The following is a 19,214-nucleotide window of genomic DNA, read 5'->3' as shown; positions in this document are numbered from 1 at the left end:
TACGTTCAGCTCAATCCATTTGGTCTTGTTGTCTAACCTCATTTAGTTTGCATCTGCCATAAGATGAATATGCATACAGAAGATGTTTCTCATCCAAAAACTCCTTTGAGGGATGAAACCAAATCCTCAAGTGTAATTTGTATATATTTTAATCCAATCAAATTTTAGACAAAATCCCTCTGAAATTGAGCTTGTATCCATGGAAATGATTTGCCACCATCTTATTTTCGGATTTCTTTTCCCCAGAAGTCCTGTAACTTTCAAATGATCTATTACACTTACCTTTTTAAAGCCACAATAACTCATATTCATCCACTGTTATAAGATCTGCTTATCAAAATTAAAGTTTTGAAGTGATTTGACCAGTCATCTAACATATGAAGAAATATCAATGATTTGCTATATTTTCCCTACTTTGGGATTTGCAAAATTTCAAATTCTTCTCTCATTGTAGTGCCAACATAGTGTAGTGTCAAACCTTCATCAACTGCTTACCATCCATCTCAATACTTCTTGTACTGCACCTCTAGAATTACCTTAATTCAGTGCCATTTTCAGACCCATTTTCAGTGAAGAACAGGACATTATGTCTGGCTTTCAAACAATCCTAAAAGTTCACTCAAAAATGGATATCAAAATAAGCAATAAAATACAAAAACCTGAATACAGTTAAATACAGCTAAAAAAATCCTTCATTTTATTTGCTTCAAAAAAGACAGTACAGGAAAAGTACAATGAAATGCATAGTTTTCATTGGACATTCTTCAATGCAAAAATACTACATCTCCATATTGGCTGATTTCATTCTGCTAGATTATGGTTTTGATAATTGGAAACATCTTACAGCTCTCCAATTTTCAATTCACAAATTGATTATGCTTTCAGTATTCTACCATTTCAACTTACAGAAGTCTATTTTTATTTTTTTTAAATTATTCTTAAAAGAAGTGAAAGTATGTATTAAAATATCGTACTGAATGCACTTTTTAATTTTTTTTAAAAAAACTCTACCTCAAAAGTTATTAAAATACCCATTCAAGCTTTAAAAATAATTAACAATGATCTACCAAACAAGTAAGTTAAATATTATTAAATTTAACTAATAGAACAACTGGGCAAAAATGTCAGCTATGGCCAAATCAGTAATAACACGGTCTTTCTAACCACGTTGTGCTGATCAAAGAATGAACTGTTGAATGACCCTAATGTTTTCCTCCTTTCTATCCTCTTGACTACCTGACTCCTTAATATCCAGATTGGGGAAATATAGATGCAAGACAATATAATGAAATGTGACACATTCTAATGTTTATCAGGATTCTTAAATGTAAGAACTCTTAATAGCACTACAATCCAGTTAGCACATCTCAGTTCAACTGAATACTCATGAAGCAAGATCATATGAAGTCAGTCTTCTTTTCCAATTAAAAATTGTATTTCAATAATTTAAATGCAACAATGTAACACTTTAAATTATACTAAAAATAATACTTCATATAGTGACTTACTTTGACTGTGTCTGCTTTGTGATATTTCTAATTGTGGCTCCTTCTTTTCCAATAATAGCTCCTACAAACTGGGTTGGAACAAGTATCCGTAATGGAACATCAGACTGTGGTCTTGTTGCTGCACCTGGTGAACCTTGTCTAGGGGGACCTCTCTGCCCAAATCCGCGTCTACCTTGAGGATGCTGCTGAGGAGGTAGTTGGGCTGCCATTTCATCAGGGATATATGCAACTTTTAATGAATAGTTTTCAAGCTGGAATCCGTTCAATTTTTCTATTGCTCTGTATAAGTTTGCAAAGAAAGTAAGTTGTTGCAGATGAAGCAGAACAGAAAGCCAATCAATTATGGTATAGCATTTCACTGGGAATGGTAAGCTGTCCCATCTGACTCATGAGATCATAAATAACCCTTCTCTTTATTCCTAAATATTATCTCCTTCCTTCCTCGTGGGGAAATGCCTTAAGATGACTCAAAAGCAGCATAAATAGCAACTTGAAGCAGAATTTCTCTGAAGTACTGCCTTTTTCTTATTTCCTTAGAGCAAAAAGTACTTTGGGAGCCAGCATCTGAAAGTGTTCCCACTTCTAAAGTGTTTTGAGTGCTGGCTTTTGAAGAGTCACATTTAACTCCTTTCTCTTTACAGATAGGCATAAGTTGGCAAAAAAGAGCCCTTTGGCAAATGAAGATATGATTGGCTGGAATCTTAAAACTGCTTATCATTGGCAGGTAGGCAATATGATAACAGGAAAGGACTCTGGGTCCTAATTTATGACATTACAAGTAGAAGGAAAAGAACTGGACTTTGGTCTGGATCCTATTCTCCAGCATGCTCAAGAAATTCAAATTCTAAAAGTAGGTAATCCTCAGTTCTGTTCAATAATCTTTGAAACTGTCCTGTTTAATAATATTTGAATTTACTACAGAGTTTAAAAAGCAGGTTTACAACTGGTACTTGAATTTACAATGGTTGAAACATCCCCCTGGTCTTGATTCAGGCACTTGGCAATTGGTGCACATTTCTGACATTTGAAATGTCCTGCTGTTATGTAATCATACCTTTTGTGACTTTCTCAGCTGGCTTCCAACAAACAAAGTCATTGGGAAAACCGGCAGCAAGTCACAAGTTGTGGTTATGTGACTATGCTTAGCAACCATGGGTGATTTACTTAACAATGATAGAACTCAAGTTGGAAGTTGGACACGTTCACGTTTTACTTAGAAACAATAACACAGCAGAGTTGCCAATCTTAGCTGTGATCATTCAAAGATAATTCTGAGTTAGTTGTCTAAATCTGAATTGTCATTCTTTCCTCTTCCTTTCTGCTTTTTCCTTCACATTATATGACTGTTTAGACAACAAATCTGAAAGTAAGGTTTTATTGCATGCTCTTAAGTGAAGAATTTGCCTTTTAATTTGAACTACAAATCCTGCATGAATAGGAAGGGAAAGAGGTTTCTTTTTTCCTTCTCTGCCTTTCCCAAATCACCAAGTTTTAGAAAAACCTATATACAATTAAAATATCTAATCCAACATCTCTCAACTCAAACATGAGTTTCTCAGAGTTCCCCATTTATATTATTATGGGTCTATTTAAACCATTTGTCTTCATAACCGAACAATTCCTGCTTCCTCCATAACTCATTTTTGAATCAGTATAGCAACATATTATAACATTAATCCTTCACTCATACCAAGCTCATTTCAGACAAGAGAACTAATACAAGTAGTGAAAGCATCCTTATTTTGTTTCTTTCGAAGGGCAAGCAGCCAATCTGTCTTGGCAAAACTTGCTCTTTCCCCCTTTTTCTGCTTATATGCAGCTGTTCATGAACTGCACCTGGCAGCCTGGGGGCAAGTGTTACTCACTTAGGCAAATATCTAATTACAATAATGTATAAATTAATTGAAATTATCAATTGGTTAGTACTGGCCAATTTGTAACTTTTTAAAAAAAGTCTTGGTACATTTGAAACCTAACCAAACAACTAGCTCACCTTATATGAAAAGTGAATTTAGGAAAATGGTTATGACTTTGAAATCATAGTACACTACAAAAAAAATCATTAAATATCTATGATTCAGCATTAAAGTTTTAATCCACATGCACACGCATGCACCCACATATGTATTTCCCAGAGACGAGAGACAGAACCCGATGTGAACAGCAGCTTACTTCACCCATTTGAGAGTCATATGTACTGAAAGCAAGGTCTACTAAAGAATCTTCTAACTTTAACAGGTAAACTGTTCCTTGTAGGGAAATGATCTGATACATTGTTCATCCAACTCTTACAACACACAATTCTAGGAACCTTACTTCTATAAAGGCTCTTTGAAAATTGTCCATAGCACTAAATTATTGCAAAAAGCAAGTGTAAATGTGTAGGGAACCATACAGGGAAAAAAAGGAAACTAAATTATTAATTTCAGTTAGCCACTAGGTGGCACAAAGTTCCATTTTAATATTTTCCTTTTGTAGTGGAATGACACCAGATTTACCAAGCAAATGTAGACATCAAAATATTACAAGTCATAAAATTGAAAAAAAATATACCCAAGTACTAAAATTGTTGTGCATATGTAGGTATCTCTACACATCTACATTTGTAATTTTATGGTTTTCTTTGATGCAGCTTTGGGTCCATATCACATTTTTTGAAAAGTTAATGTATCCTTGCTACAACTGTTTATCACCAATAATACTTTTATATTATAAAGGCTGTACAGGTAGTTTTTGATTTATAACCAGTCAGTGTTTTAAGAAAAAAGGGGCTTATCTACAGATATTCTCAATCATCCAGGTTGTGGTTGTCCCAAAGGTGTTTTTCCCAAAAAGTTACTGGACATTCTTGGGTGTTTTCTTTAAAAACGTTTCACTTCTCATCAAAAAAGCTTTTTCGGTTCAGAAACTGGGGAACTTATGACATGGATCTAAAGTTACAACAGTTCTTTTCCTCACCCAGTGTTCACATGACTGCACTATGGATACTCAGCAAAATGGCTGCATTTATATTCATTTGCAACATTTCAGAGTCATGTGATCATGTTTTATTTCAGCCACAGCTTTGGGTAGGGATCACAAGTCCCTTTGTTCAGTACCATCATAATTTCAAATAGTCACTGAACAAACACTTGTAGGTTGAGAACTATCTCTAAACCATAAAATGTGGCTCCTCACTTGACTTAACAAAAATAGGGCAGAGCATGTAGACAAATATAACTTTTACTGGTGCCTACTGCTGTAGAATTTGCTTCTATTAGAGTAATAGCCAATTCTGAACTGTGGTTATTTTATGCAACCAACTATACCAACTAGAAGTCCAGTTTCCTATGTTAATGTGTGCATTTGTGGCAGAAGAGATTTTAAAATATAAATTCCACCAAACGTTCAATAAACCACTACAGACATAAAATAGCAAATCCAATAAAGGATGAATGGGTTTGCTAACTTCTACACCTCTCTACAGTAATATGTTGGTATTTCTGCTTTTACTTCTTTGGCTTGGTTTTACATTTTTTTTTAATTTTACATGCCACATTGAGTCTTTTTTTGATCAGGTTGCCTTATAAATCTAATAAAGTGTCAGCGAATATTCAGATGAAGGTTTTATTGCTTCCAATTCAGCAATATTGAAATATTTAATTAGAAAGTGAAAAGGGCTTGCATCTAAAATAATAATAAAGTACAGTAAACCCAGAGTTAAATAAGGGTCAAATTGGAATGTGTGGAGGTGCACACATATTATATTATTTATATTATATAAACCAGAAGAAATACCTCCGTTTTAGGCAAATGCCAACAGTTTTCAACTGCTTTAAGACACTATAATCTTCCCAAAGTTTGATTTTGTTACTATTAAAAAGAAATTCTATGAGTGTTCATCGAAACTCAAATCCTTCTATAGTTGTCTTCAATCTGAGCATTTTTCACTTGCACGGATCAAGTCTTCTTAAAAGGACATCTGGTCAGAGACATCAGGAAACTGAATACATCAATTAACAAGGGAGATGTTTGATGTTAAATCACCTTACTCCCTCATAAAAGTTTACAAGTGCAATTCTCCAGTGCAACTAGATATGTTTCTATTCAAAAGGTAATCCAGCTAAGCTCAACATGCAGGGTTACATATAAGCAGTTGGATAAAGAGTGTAACCTTAGTATTTTTATTTTAAAAAGTAAATATCAAATAAATGACAAATAAGAGACTGTACCAAATGTTAACACATAAGAGAAAAATTATTTTAAACGTAGGGAAAAAAAACTAAGAATAAATGAGAACTTACTGCCTGGCCTGGTCCTTATTGGCGTATGTTACATTTACTACAGCAGTCTCTGTGTCAGTATTCACTAGAATAAAAAAGGATGTATTGAAAAAAATAAATTAAAACTTCCTTTGATCATTTCCTTTAAACAACTATTTAAATATTATACCACCTTGTTCACAGTTTTCCACAGTTCCATATTGTGCCAGCAAACCATCCAAGACCTATTAAAAAGAAACAAAGTACAATGTAAACTTTACACAAGTTATACAAAGTTATATAATAACCTTTCAGCATAATATATATAAATCCCATTATGTTTGGGTTTTACAAAGTTAGTGACATAGCTTTTTCTGTGTTTTTCTTAAATTTAATAATCTTTATTTCTGAATATGAAGCTTCCACATTCAATTTGATCCCCAGGGAATTAAATGAATCCGATAATTGTATGTAGTTACTTCTGAGTAGATAAATATACCGTGTTTCTCACATAATAAGTCCGGGCCTTATTTTTTTTTGACCCCCGAAAAACCGGCTAGGCCGTCTTTTCGGGGGTGACTTAATCCCCGTTGCATCCTCGGGTGGGTGGGCGGCGACAGCTTGGATGTTCGGGAGACCTTCCACCACCGTTGCTTTTCCTTCTCCCTTGCTGCCGTGGCGTTACAGTAACGCCGCGGCGTTTGTGCAGCCACATGCGGCCAGTCAGGGCTCCTCCTGCAACCGGAGCCCTGAGGAGACACTTGCTTCAGGCGCTCCTGTGGCCGCCTTCCCTTTGCCTTCGAAGGTAAAGCAAATTATTTTAAAACCTCCGCTCATCCCATCAGGCCGCGCCGAGCCGTGCAAGCTGGGCAGAGCCGGGAAAGCGAGCCGCGGGTATTTCCTGGTTCTGCCCAGCCCACACGGCTCTGCCGCGGCCCTGGCGGGATGAGCGGAGGTTTTTAAAATAATTCACTTTACCTTCGAAGGCAAAGGGAAGGTGGCAACAGGAGCGCCTGAAGCCAAGTATGCCAACAACAAAAGGCAAATCCTCAAGGTGGGCTGGAGGTGGCTACGTGTCCCCCTGGCTGTTTCAATGCAAGGTCCTGACTGGCAGCATCCTGCCATTGCCGCCGCGTCCTTTTCGCCGCCGCCTCCCTCTCCGACTGCGAAACTCGTGGTAAGCTTCGCCAAAGGCGAGGCGAGCTCTTTCATACATAGAGAGAGGGGGGGGGGAGACGCCGGCATGCTCCGAGAGGCTGGCTCTTTTCTCTAGCCGAGGCTGACAGGAAGTGCCTCCAGGGCCGTGGCAGAGCCATGCAGGCTGGGCAGAGCCGGGAAAGCAAGCCACGGGTGTTTCCTGGTTCTGCCCAGCCCGCACAGCTCTGCCACGGCCCTGGCGGGATGAGCGGAGGGCCCGCCGGGAGGCACTCGCTGCCTTGGTGACATTTCGGGTGCCTCCGCCGCCTCCTCGCCCATCGCAGGTGGCGGTGGCGGCGGCGCTTCGCTGAGGGAAAAAGAAGACAGCGCAGCCACCTTGCTTGCTTTCCCACCTGCCCGCCCCAGACGGCCTCAGGAGCGGCGGCAGTGGCAGCAGGCGCGCACACTCCTGCCGGCGAAGGGAGGAGAGATGAGGAAAGAGAAGGCAGTGCGGCAGGAGCGGCTGTCACAGTATCATCTCATAGCGGGCAAGGCTGGCAAGCTGAGGTGGCCGCACCAGAGAGCGTCGCTGCTGACCCCGTCGTGAGGATAAAGGAGCGGGATAGAGATTCAGTCAGATGTCAGCCTCGGCTAGAGAAAAGAGCCAGCCTCTCGGAGCACGCCGGCGTCTCCCCCCCACTCTCTCTATGTATGAAAGAGCTCACCTCGAGCACACGAGTTTCGCAGTCGGAGAGGGAGGCGGCGGCAAAAAGGACGCGGCGGCAACGGCAGGATGCTGCCAGTCAGGACCTTGCATTGAAGCAGCCCGGGGGCACGTAGCCACCTCCCTCCAGCCCACCTTGAGGATTTGCCTTTTGTTGTTGGTATACTTGAGCTTCAGGTGCTCCTGTCGCCGCCTTCCCTTTGCCTTGAAGGTAAAGTGAATTATTTTAAAACCTCCGCTCATCCCGCCAGGGCCGCGGCAGAGCCGTGTGGGTTGGGCAGAACCAGGAAACACCCGCGGCTTGCTTTCCTGGCTCTGCCCAGCTCGCACGGCTCCGGCGCGGCCCTGATGGGATGAGCGGAGGTTTTTAAAATAATTCGCTTACCTTTGAAGGCAAAGGGAAGGCGGCCACAGGAGCGCCTGAAGCCAAGTGTCTCCTCAGGGCTCCGGTTGCAGGGAGGAGCCCTGACTGGCTGCACATGGCTGCGCCAAACACCGCGGCGTTGCTGTAACGCCACGGCAGCAAGGGAGAAGGGAAAGCAACGGTGGTGGAAGGTCTCCCGATATGAAGTGCTCCACCAACGCAGGCAGCACCATATCCGGGCATGCAACAAAGTACTTCCTAACAGCAAGCCCCCCCCGCCATTCCCCCCCCCATTTTGCATGTTTAAAAAGGGCCTTAATTTGGGGGGAGGGGCTTAATTTGATTTTATGCCAATAAATCATGCTGGGGCTTCCTATTGGTGGAGGCCGTATTGTTGGAGAAACACGGTAGAATTAGATTATATCCATAATAGTTTAGCATACTGATTTTGTTTTAAATGCATACTAAATAAATCTTTATCCTATTCAAGATTTAAACAAAAGGGGCGTTGGTACTTACCTGATATGCCCGTTCTCTTTGAGCTGCGAAGAGCATCCAGTAGTGGGAGGTGCTTCAGTCTCCGCATTCATAGGCTGAGCTTTAATTGAGGAACGCTCCTCCTCCTCCATGTGACTCCTCCATGCGTTCCCCAGGTTTTGCAAAGACGAGAGAAATAAGTGCTCTCATCCTCAAGACCTAAAAACGTTCGTTGGCTGAAACAGGGCCCCACCAGACGGAAAAGGGGTGGGGCTGGATGCTCTTCGCAGCTCAAAGAGAACGGGCGTATCAGGTAAGTACCAACGCCCCTTCTCCTATGAGCTGCTCCGAGCATCCAGTAGTGGGACATACCAAAGCTTGGCCTGTCCTATGGGAGGGACTCCGTCTGGTCTGGAATCTCCTCCTGGTCCCTGTGGACCCGTTGCAGAACTCTTCTGCTGAAGGAGGCCTCCACAGAGGCAAACACATCAATTTTATAATGTCTAATGAAGGGCGATGGGGAAGCCCAAGTCGCCGCCCGGACAGATTTCAGTTATTGGTGCCTGTGTGGCCCAAGCTGCCGAAGTTGCTGCGCTCTTAGTTGAATGAGCTGTTATGCCCTTAGGCACCTGCAGAGATTGAGACTGATATGATTTAGCTATTGCCGCCCGTATCCAATGGCCTATCGTAGATGGTGATACCTTGTGACCCTGGGTATTGGGCTGAAAGGACACAAATAAGGCCTCCAAATTCCTGAAGATCTCTGTACGCTTGATATAAATTCACAGTGCGCGTCTTACATCAAGCTTATGCCATTGTCTTTCCATCGCCTGTGATGGTCTGGGGCAAAAATTTGGAAGAATGAGCTCTTGTGCCCTATGGAAGGCCGAATTGACCTTGGGCATAAATGTGGGATCGGGACGAAGGACCACTCGATCGGCATGAAACACACAGAGATCTTGTCTGACAGACAAGGCTGCAATTTCTGAGATACGATGAGCGGAGGTGATCGCTACAAGGAAAACTACTTTGTATGTCAGGAATTGGAGGCTTGACTTCCTCAGGGGTTCGAGGGGCCCCTTAGTGAGGGTGACAAGGACCTTGTTAAGGTCCCATGTGGGGTAACGGTGCACTGCTGGAGGGCGTAAATTGGTGGCTCCTCTAAGGAAGGACCTTATGTGTGGGTGATGTGAGAGAGAACTGAGACCCTCGCAAGTGATAACTGATGTCAAGGCCTCTACCTGTCTTTTTAGTGTATTAGGTGACAGCCCTTTATCAAGTCCTTCCTGTAGGAACTCTAGAATCTGAGCGACAGATGGGGAGGCAGGATCAACTTGAAACCTACTACACCATTTGCAGAACATGGACCATGTGGCGTTGCAAATGCGAATTGTTGAGGGGTGTCTGGCAGCTAGGATGGTGTTGATAACTCTGTTGGAGAGCTTTTCGCTCTTCAATCCACCCCGCTCAACCTCCAGATGGTCAGTTGTAACCATTGAGGGTCTGGATGATGAAGGGGCCCCTGAGTTAGTGAGATTCTGTCTGGCGGGATTCTCCAGGGTGGGGCTACTGAGAGGCTGCAGAGGTCTGCGAACCATGGCCGTCTGGGCCAATAAGGCGCCACTAGAAGTAGTTCCACTCTCTCGTCTAGTAACTTCTGGATGACCCTGGAAACCAGAGCCAGTGGAGGGAATGCATACAGGAGCCCCGGAGGCCATCGGCAATGGAGCGAGTTGTAATTCTCCGCCCCTTGGGATGGGTACCTGGAAAAGAATCTCGGGAGCTGAGTGTTGAGAGGGGAAGCAAATAGGTCCACCATCGGTTGACCAAATGTCCGAACTGCTTCTTGGAACAGGGATGGGTGGAGGCGCCACTCTGAGTGATCTATGGTGGCCGTGCTTAGCCAGTCTGCCTGTGTATTTGACAGGCCCGAAATGTGTTCTGCTTTGATGGAAAGGAGGTTGTTCTCCGCCCAGTGACACATAGACGCTCCGCTTCCCTCATTAGCTGTTTCAATTGTGTGCCCCCTTGTTTGTTTATGTAAGCTTTGGCTGTCACATTGTCTGTCAGAATCAGTATGTGCTGACCGCGTACCTGGGGGAGGAATTTGCGAAGGGCCAGGTGTACTGCGTGAAGTTCCAGCCAGTTTATGCTGCACGACTGTTCTATTGCAGACCATCTGCCTTGGGTTGTGAGCGACTGGACGTGGGCTCCCCATCCAAACAGACTGGCGTCTGTGGTGATGGTGAGCCTTTGTGGCTCCTTGAAGAGGCAGCCTCTGTTGATGACCGGCTTGGACCACCAGAGGAGAGACATGAGGACCTTGGGTGGTACCCTGACTTTGAGTTTGGAGTTGCTTCGGCCGGATCTCTGGTACAGTAGCAGGAACCACTGGAGGGATCTAGTGTGAAGGCGGGCCAAGGGATAATAGAAATACATGATATTATTTTGCCCAACAATTTTGATAGATCCAATAAGGACACCTTCTTAAGCCACCTGATCTCCTTAACTGATTTTTGAATGCTATTTAGTCTATCTGGTGACAGATAAACCTTGCCTTCCACTGTATCTATAACAGCCCCTAGGTGAATTATTCGAGTGGATGGTGTTAATTGACTCTTTTTCCAGTTTATTAGGAATCCGTGCTCTTGTAGGGATTTTAATGTGGTCTGAGTGTCTATAACAAGAGATAAAATCAAGATGTCATCCAGATAACACTGGAGGCGAACGGGGATGTTCCTGAGATGGGCAGCTAGCGCTGCGAGGACCTTGGTGAAGGTCCTGGGGGCAGAGGCTAATCCAAATGGGAGGGCCACATATTCAAAATGGTGATTATTGTAGCAGAATCTCAGAAACTTATAATGGGAAGGCCGAATAGCGATATGCAAGTACGCCTCCGTCAAGTCTATGGACGTGAGCACGTCCCCCCGTCTGATGCCCAGTAATATAGATTGGAGGGTATGCATTTTAAATTTGCGATATACCAGGAAACGGTTGAGACATTTCAAATCTAATATCGCTCTCCACCCCACCCCACCCGAATTTTTTGGCACAACGAAAAGGTGTGAATAAAAACCTTGCCCTCGTTGCTTGGTAGCTACTGGTTGGATGGCTCTTATTTCCAGAAGATGTTGGATAGCGGAATCCATGAGATTACACTTAATCGGATCTCTGGAAAGAGGACATGACATGAAGAAATCTGGGGCAGTGGATTGAAACTCCAGAGCAAGGCCAAATCTAACCGTGTCTCTGACCCAAGAATCAGAGGTAGAAAGGTCCCATTGGTCCGCAAATAATTTAAGGCGTCCGCCAATGGGAGATGGGTTCCTTGAGTTATCTTGGTCACCGGAAGGGCCTGTTTCCTGCTCCCCGAAAACCCCTTTTGGGTTGGCTACCCCTTCTACTCCTGTCCCCTGAGTCGGACCTATCCTGTTGTTGACCTGATCTGAAGGATGGGGGTCTCTGGTATCTGGGAGAGAACGGTCCCTGATAAAGGGGTCGGAAGGATCGCCTCCGAAAGGACTGGGGGTTTCTGGGATCTGATCCTTGAGCGAAGGAGGGAAGGAATTTCTTCTTGCTGTGGGTTTCAATTAACAATGGATCAAGGGAAGGGCCAAACAGTTTGTCTCCCACTATGGGGGAGGAAGCCAGCTTGGATCTATGTTTAAAGTCTGCTTGCCAGTGCCTTAGCCATAGCAAGCGATGTGCTGTGATGTGAGATGTGATGGCCCTCGCTGAAAACTTGACCGCGTGGTATGTGGCGTCAGCGGAGAATTCAGCGGCAGCTGTGAGCTTGGCGATGTCTTGGTGCGTCCTAATGTTGGAAGTAGGGACGTGTTGCTTCAAAAGGCGAAGCCATCTAAGGGATGACCACGTGAAAAAGGAGGCGGCCATAGAAGATCTGATAGCCCATGCATCAGATTGATGCGCTCTGCGCAGGGCTAGCTCAGCCCGTTTTTCCTCTGGTTTTAAGACCTCCAGGGCATCGCTGGGAATAGAGGAGGACGCTAAACCCACTATGGGTTCGTCTACCTCGGGGGTACTGAGCAGTTTTGAAAAATCGGTGTCCAGGTTGAAATATTTCCTATCGTAGCCCGTTGGGGCTGAGTACACCGCTGCAGAAGCCCACTGCTTTTGCACCCGGTCAGAAAACATGGGTGGGATTGGGATGACCTCTGCCTCAACAACCGGTTGGTTGAAGATCAGGTCTTCTGGATAGGGGTGTCAGATGGTGATTGCTTGCTTAGGCGTGCGATGTTCTTTGCCTTAAACAGTAGGGATTTGAAGAGCTGTGGCCGAAATAAGCCCGTAAAAACGGGCTGGTCAGGGATAAGCCCTTCGTCCTCAGACATTTCCCCCTCTAAGGGGTCTGCCTCTGACAGGGGCTCGCTATCCTGCATCAACCCCAATTCGGACTCATCTGGTTGCATGATCTGATCTACTTCCTCCTCCTCCCGCCCTTGGAAGGGGTTCTCCCCTTGTAAATATACTTGGGTCTGGTGCTGGTCCGACCTGGGCAAGGACCTCAGAGATTGTGACTCTAGGTCAGGGACCCCGGGGTAATGTCTGGGCATGGCTGCTTGTTGAAGCCCAGCTGCGATCCCCTGGCGAATGGCCAGCTCCATCCAGGCTCTCATTTTTTCCGGTACCTCCTCAATGAGGGTTTCACCCTGGCGGAGGCCAGCGGCTGTTGGGGTGAAGGTGGCCTCTGGAGTCCTTCTGGCCAGTGTCCCTGGAACTTGGATCTGTTGTCCTTGTGGGGGTAAGCTGCGCCTGGATGAGAAGGAGAGATCTGGGGGAGGAGGGGTGTGTGAAGTAGATGGACTGGAGGGTGGGAAGCCCTGAGGCACAGTGTGTGCTTCCCTGGTACGCTTGGCAATCTCTTTTTCTAAGGCCTTATGGCGCCTTAAGGCGTCCCTTTCTGAAGCTTTAGAAGTCTCTTTACTCTGCGTTTATGATGAGTTTTGGCTTTTGCCTTCAAGGGGTCTGAGAGGTGTTACCATCTGCCATTTTTGTTAACTTGTATTGCAGTAATTTGGAAATGAAACAAGATACGGTGGTTGGCACGCCCAGGGTCCGATCTGAGTCAAGAACGGTTGCCCTGATAAAGTACTTAATGCCCCCCCCTTTTTTACTGGTACCTAAATATAAATAAATATATATATATATATAGTCGTATCTCAGTGATAATATTTTATCGAATTAAAATATTATACTGTCAGGTAATGTATTGTTGATTATTATACTTGTAATAAATAATATAATATTGTTGGTACGATTGTGCTTATTATTGCTCCTATGAGCAGGGATATATTATTGAGAGAACAACAATCAGCCAAATTTCGAACACCAAGGCCCAGGTAGAAAATTAAAAGGAGGGCCTATAGCAGCTTTCCCGCACAGGCTGGCACAGGCCTGGGTGCTTGCTGCTGTGCCGCTGAGGGTGAAGCTGTGAGGGTTAAGCCAATAGATGTTAAAGAGGAGAAATAACCTCAAGTGCAACTTGGCCAAAACGAGGTTAAAAGACTCTTAGAATCCAGGAGGGATCCTTCCACTTCGAGTCCAATTGCCACACACAGCTCAGGAGTGTAAGAGAAAAAAAACGCACAGCCACGAGGTGGCACTCAAAATGGCGTCCGCCAGCGAAAGTTTACTTCGTGCGCCTCTCAGCGACGGCTTCCCGCCTGAAACACGAAGCCAAAGCTCTTAAGTCGAAGGCGGCCAGAGAATGGAGAGATTAGATCTTCTCCACTTAATTCGGCGTTCGGAGAGGGGGAGAAAGCGATACGACTCAGCACGAATGAGAAATACAAGCCGCTAACAAAACGAGCGAAAATAAACAGAGCGGTAAACAATAAGGCAGAAGGAAACGCTCCGGCTGTGGGGTGGGTAGCGCGAAGCTGCTACGGAGCCTCCCGCCGCTTTCCTTGGGGGCGCAACGGCGCTTCCCCTAGTTAAACAGTCTGGCAAACTGAGAAATTGTGAAGACGCTTAAGAAAAGGTTGTAAGAATCAAACCTGGTTAAAATGCAATTGAAATCCTGATTCGGCCAAGGATCTAATTAAAGCACTGCCTGTCTCGCACGAGGCTGAGCCAAAACTGGGGAACGCATGGAGGAGTCATGTGGAGGAGGAGGAGCGTTCCTCAATTAAAGCTCAGCCTATGGATGCAGAGACTGAAGCACCTCCCACTACTGGATGCTCTGAGCAGCTCATAGGAGAATTAAAGGGACTGCAAAGATGTCTAATAGATTACATACAATTGAACACAGACCATTTAAGTTACATTTCTTCACACAGGATTAACACAGGAAAAAGTAGGGTTGAGTCTTAAATCAGCACATATTGAAGCAGGCTTTCTAATTGCTATAATTTTCTTCAAACTCAAAATAAACCATGCTTATTTAGAAAAATGGTTTTTAAAATTGTATTAAAATGGTATTTAAAAATATTTCAACTGCTTATTATAGTCAAGAATTTAATAGATAATAGATAATATATTTTGATAAATAAATAAATATAGAGGTGTTTACAATTAGTTACAATATTTACAGGAATATTTATTGAAAAGTAAGCTGAATTGAGTTAGTGTGCTTAAAGGGGGGGATGGGAAAGCAACAAGCAAGTGATTATTTTTTTAACTTCATTAGGCTGAAAAATTCCTTACATTCTGGAATGTAACCTTTCAAGTCAGGCAGCGCTTAATCAGTAGTTATAATTATTTTAAAATTTTACAATAGCTAGCAATTTTACCATGACTTAAATACTTCATAGAGAGAGACAGAAAGAATAGTCTTCTGAGGCAAGATTGGGTTCTCTTCGTTCATTTTAAATAAGAATTCACCTTACTCCCTTTTACAAGTGCAACCTAGTCTGGTCAAGCAACAAATAAGGTTTATGTAGAAGGAAACCTCTTGAAAGGACTTTATTGGATATATTTACAATCTTTTTTAACCCATCAAAAGCATCTTTCCTAATGCCTTGAAGCTGATCACTAAAACATGAATTATAATAAGCATAGTTTTTAAGTTAAATTGTTTTTTGAGCTGAAGAAATGAAAAATCATATGCCTACTAGTTGCCCACTCCTTCAAAGGAAGAAAACAATTGGGTAGATTAACACTTAATTCATGTCTACAATAAACACCCAAAGTCAATGGGATGCAAATTTAAACCTGAATCCAGCCATTATTTTTGAATCAGACACAGTACCTTCCTTTTAATACTAATCTTTGTCTAATATTGGCTTAATCCATCATGATTCTTAAATTCTGTCTTTGTGGAAGGATGGGGAGAAATTAAGTGCAATCAGTTTATAAATAGACATACTTTTCATCAGTAAATGTGAAAACCATTTCCAATATAAGCAGCATTCTATAAAGACAAAATTACTAAAGATTGAATGCAAAAACAAAATAAAGAAAAATAACTAAGGAATTTATATTCTTGTCTAAATCTCAAATCATAACCTTAGTAATTCTAGCCTCATACTCTAAATTCACATCTTAAATCAATATACATGAATAAATCCAAGAAAAGCATGAGAAATATTTGCATTGGTATTCTAACTTCCTTACTAACTAGATCTTTCTTATGCTTTATAACTACTCCCAATTCCTATTTGATTTTATCAAGTGCAATACATTTTACTTTTATTCCTAAAAAAACAAGCCCTCTAACTTAACTCTAAAAACAAATTTTGTCTAAATTGTTCATCTGCCTCTCAATCTTTACATCAGCAGCCTTGTTGGGCAATAACAGAATTTCTAGCCAAGCTGGTAGTGGGGAGATACTAATCTTGATGAGCAACTAAACAGCAAAGTTTGTTTTTGTGAGTATTTACTCTAGCTAGAAAATAATGTATTCCTTTTTTATGTAGGAATTCTAGCATTTGTCTAATTGGGATCTCCTCTTGTTATAACACAGATACCTTTCTTGCACACAAGAAGCTGCAGTTTTTATACTATAGGCTTTCATTCATCAGATAATGAAAGCCAAGTCATATAGTATTATAAACAGTGTTACCCTATACCCACTCAAAAGCCACAATTATCTTTAACAAAGAGCTATCTAAGCAAATACTGTATTAATATTTTAAGTATTGAAATCAAACATATAGTTCTGTGAAAATGCAACAGCCCTTTTAGATTTCGTCAGTTTTTGAGCATCTATGTGTTCTTCATGTGAGTTCTACATAAAGAAAATGAATGAACAAATAACAGCAATGTTTTATGCATTGTTCGTTTATTTTATAAACAAGTAAGTTAACATGCTTGTTAAATTACTGCCCACATTTAAAAAATAATAATCACCCTTTCGATTTAGGAATTAGTTGCATCATTTCTAGCTTTTTGCTCAGTAATTGCAGTCAAATGCTTCTTGTATCTTAGGTAGCTGATTAAGAATGTGTATCCCAAATTTGTTTATCTGTTTTCTTTTTATCTACTTTCAGAATTTATATGGAGAATAGATGTTTGTGGTCACATTTATGCAAAAATATTTAAAATTTGAAAGAATTTATGAACTTTTAAGCAGTATCTTACATATAAACATCATGAAGCAGGAAGCATTCCTGCCCCAGAGCTAATTGTCTCAATATAGATACTGAGTACTCATGATCAAATTGGGGATTGTTGAAATGTTGTCAAGTAAACAAATCACAAAGCATACAAACTTTGTTGCTCTTTATGATCCCAGATTTGTTCAACACATCATATTTAATGTATATTATGTACAAATTGTGATATATGGTATATTTATTTCAGATCTGTAAGGCTTAGTAGAGATTTCAATTCATAGCATTAATGCCGGTTATTTAAATGGTATGCGTATAGAATGTATATATACAATCTCTTACAATTTCATACATTCAAAAGTAATTTGTCAATAAAGCTGCATGCAAGCTTTAGGATATAAATATAGGTGAGACACCACCTGTGGGTACTTACCTGCCTATCTTCAATAAATCTGCATATACACTAACTTTATTTTATGAACCTTCTTTCATCCCAATTAAATTCCTTTCCCACTATGTCACATTATTTTTACCTTTCTATACGAATGTTTTAATGGCAACTGCTTCAATGTGTTACCACTATTATATGAAAAATTCTGTTTTTTCCAGATATTTTAAGTATTTTATTTTTACTGACACAACTGACACATCCTACTATTATTACACGGTACAGTCTCCCTAAAAATTGGGGGAAGTGGGGAATAATAAGATACTATTTTTGATAAATACAAATATTCAAAGACTTCAACAGCTCTTCAGGATCCAAAACCTATCAAATAAATTATTTAGGCAAACAAATATAAATTTTACAAAATATATCTGGGAGACCTACAGCATGAGAAAGAGGCACAAATAGAAAGGTATTTTCATATTCTTGTGATAATTTCTATCCTGATTTTATAAAATCTTCAGCCAGCATGTTGCTTTGAAAATATTTAGAGACAGAAAATTAATTATACAAATTCCATCACAATGTTCATGTTTCTAAAGATCAGGAAAGCACTAACGAGCCTTTAAAATGGGAATAAATCAGAATCACCTAGGATTGCACTGTATAACTCTGAAAACATTTAACTCTAATTGCCCTCCATTTAACTTCAACTGTCCAATTGAGGGCAATTGAAATAAATACTTGGATGTCTCTGTTGTTCAAAGTTGCAAACTAACATCTCAAAAACAAAAAACTGTTCTTGTCAAATTTTGCATATGCGAAGAGTTAGAAGAGAAAAAAAATGAGAGAACAAGAGGCAAGTTGATAGGCAAAAGGCATACCATCAATTAATCCTCTTATAAACAGGTTGAAAATTTAACATTTAAAGATGAATGCCTACCTCCCACTGCAAGTGTGGTGGAATATTTCGGATTTGAAGTTTTCGACTCCTAGTGATAGAAGTTGGGGGTGGGGAGAGAAATATTGTTAAGACAATTTATAAATTTAAAGCACTACTGAATATTTCAAACAATATATGGGGAAAATATTATGACAGAAAGTATGTCCTATCTCAAGCTTCTTTAAAAATATCCTACAGAATGGACTATCTAAGATACTGCTTTTCATACTGTTTTATTGATGTACTAATATTGATTTCTAGAAATGCATTTCTTTCAATATAACTTCCCCATGCATATTGTTTAGATATGCAATTAACTGCTTTTTACACTTATAAAAGTTTGTTTAGTTAGAGGATTTGTATGGCTGCCCACTTTCAGTGATTCTGGGCACTTACAAACAATAATTTGTAATTTATTGCCAAGATTGAAGTTCCCAAAAATGGCATCAATTTAATTAGCACTTAAATTTTTAAGATTTCATGTCTCTCATATTCTGATTGACTATTACATTCTCATCTGTTCTTAAACACACATCCAGATATGAAAGCTTTTTATCTCTAACAGTACAGCAAGATCTTACAATATTTTTTTTTTCTTGTCTCATAACTGCTTTGGCCAAAAACCAGATATCTATTCTCAAACAAACTCATGTACCTTGTAACCTCAAGGACCTACCAGAACATGGAATCATGTTATAGCACCATCCAAGAAATGAATGCGTTTTAAAGTCATAAATAAACACAGATAAGAGTAGAACATACTGGATATAATAGGTTTCAATGCTTTGAAACAAAAAGTCCTTGAATTTTTTTTTTTTTGAAATTTATGTTCTGTTACATATTACATCTATTACAAAGAATCCAGTAAGAAATACCTTTCAGTAAGTTTTTAGAAGATATATCCAGTACTATTATTTTT

At 41.0% G+C, this 19,214-nt stretch overlaps 1 protein-coding gene across 2 annotated transcripts in view; it reads right to left on the bottom strand.

Annotated features, from left to right (window-relative positions):
- IGF2BP3 (insulin like growth factor 2 mRNA binding protein 3) overlaps nt 1–19,214 on the bottom strand; it is a 77,776-nt gene that overhangs the window by 30,731 nt on the left and 27,831 nt on the right. For both annotated transcript variants that reach the window (XM_087946410.1, XM_087946411.1), the window contains 4 exons: nt 18,296–18,344; nt 5,943–5,994; nt 5,792–5,855; nt 1,509–1,787 (listed from right to left, as the gene is read on the bottom strand). In XM_087946410.1, the coding sequence (XP_087802536.1) occupies nt 1,509–1,787; nt 5,792–5,855; nt 5,943–5,994; nt 18,296–18,344 (444 nt within the window). The remainder of the gene's footprint in view (nt 1–1,508; nt 1,788–5,791; nt 5,856–5,942; nt 5,995–18,295; nt 18,345–19,214) is intronic.

The sequence above is a fragment of the Notechis scutatus genome, chromosome Z (assembly GCF_049901735.1).
Source record: "Notechis scutatus isolate UNSWTSFEM ecotype Mainland chromosome Z, rNotScu1.2, whole genome shotgun sequence".
Lineage (NCBI taxonomy): Eukaryota > Metazoa > Chordata > Lepidosauria > Squamata > Elapidae > Notechis > Notechis scutatus.
This window is presented reverse-complemented; position numbering and strand designations above follow the sequence as displayed.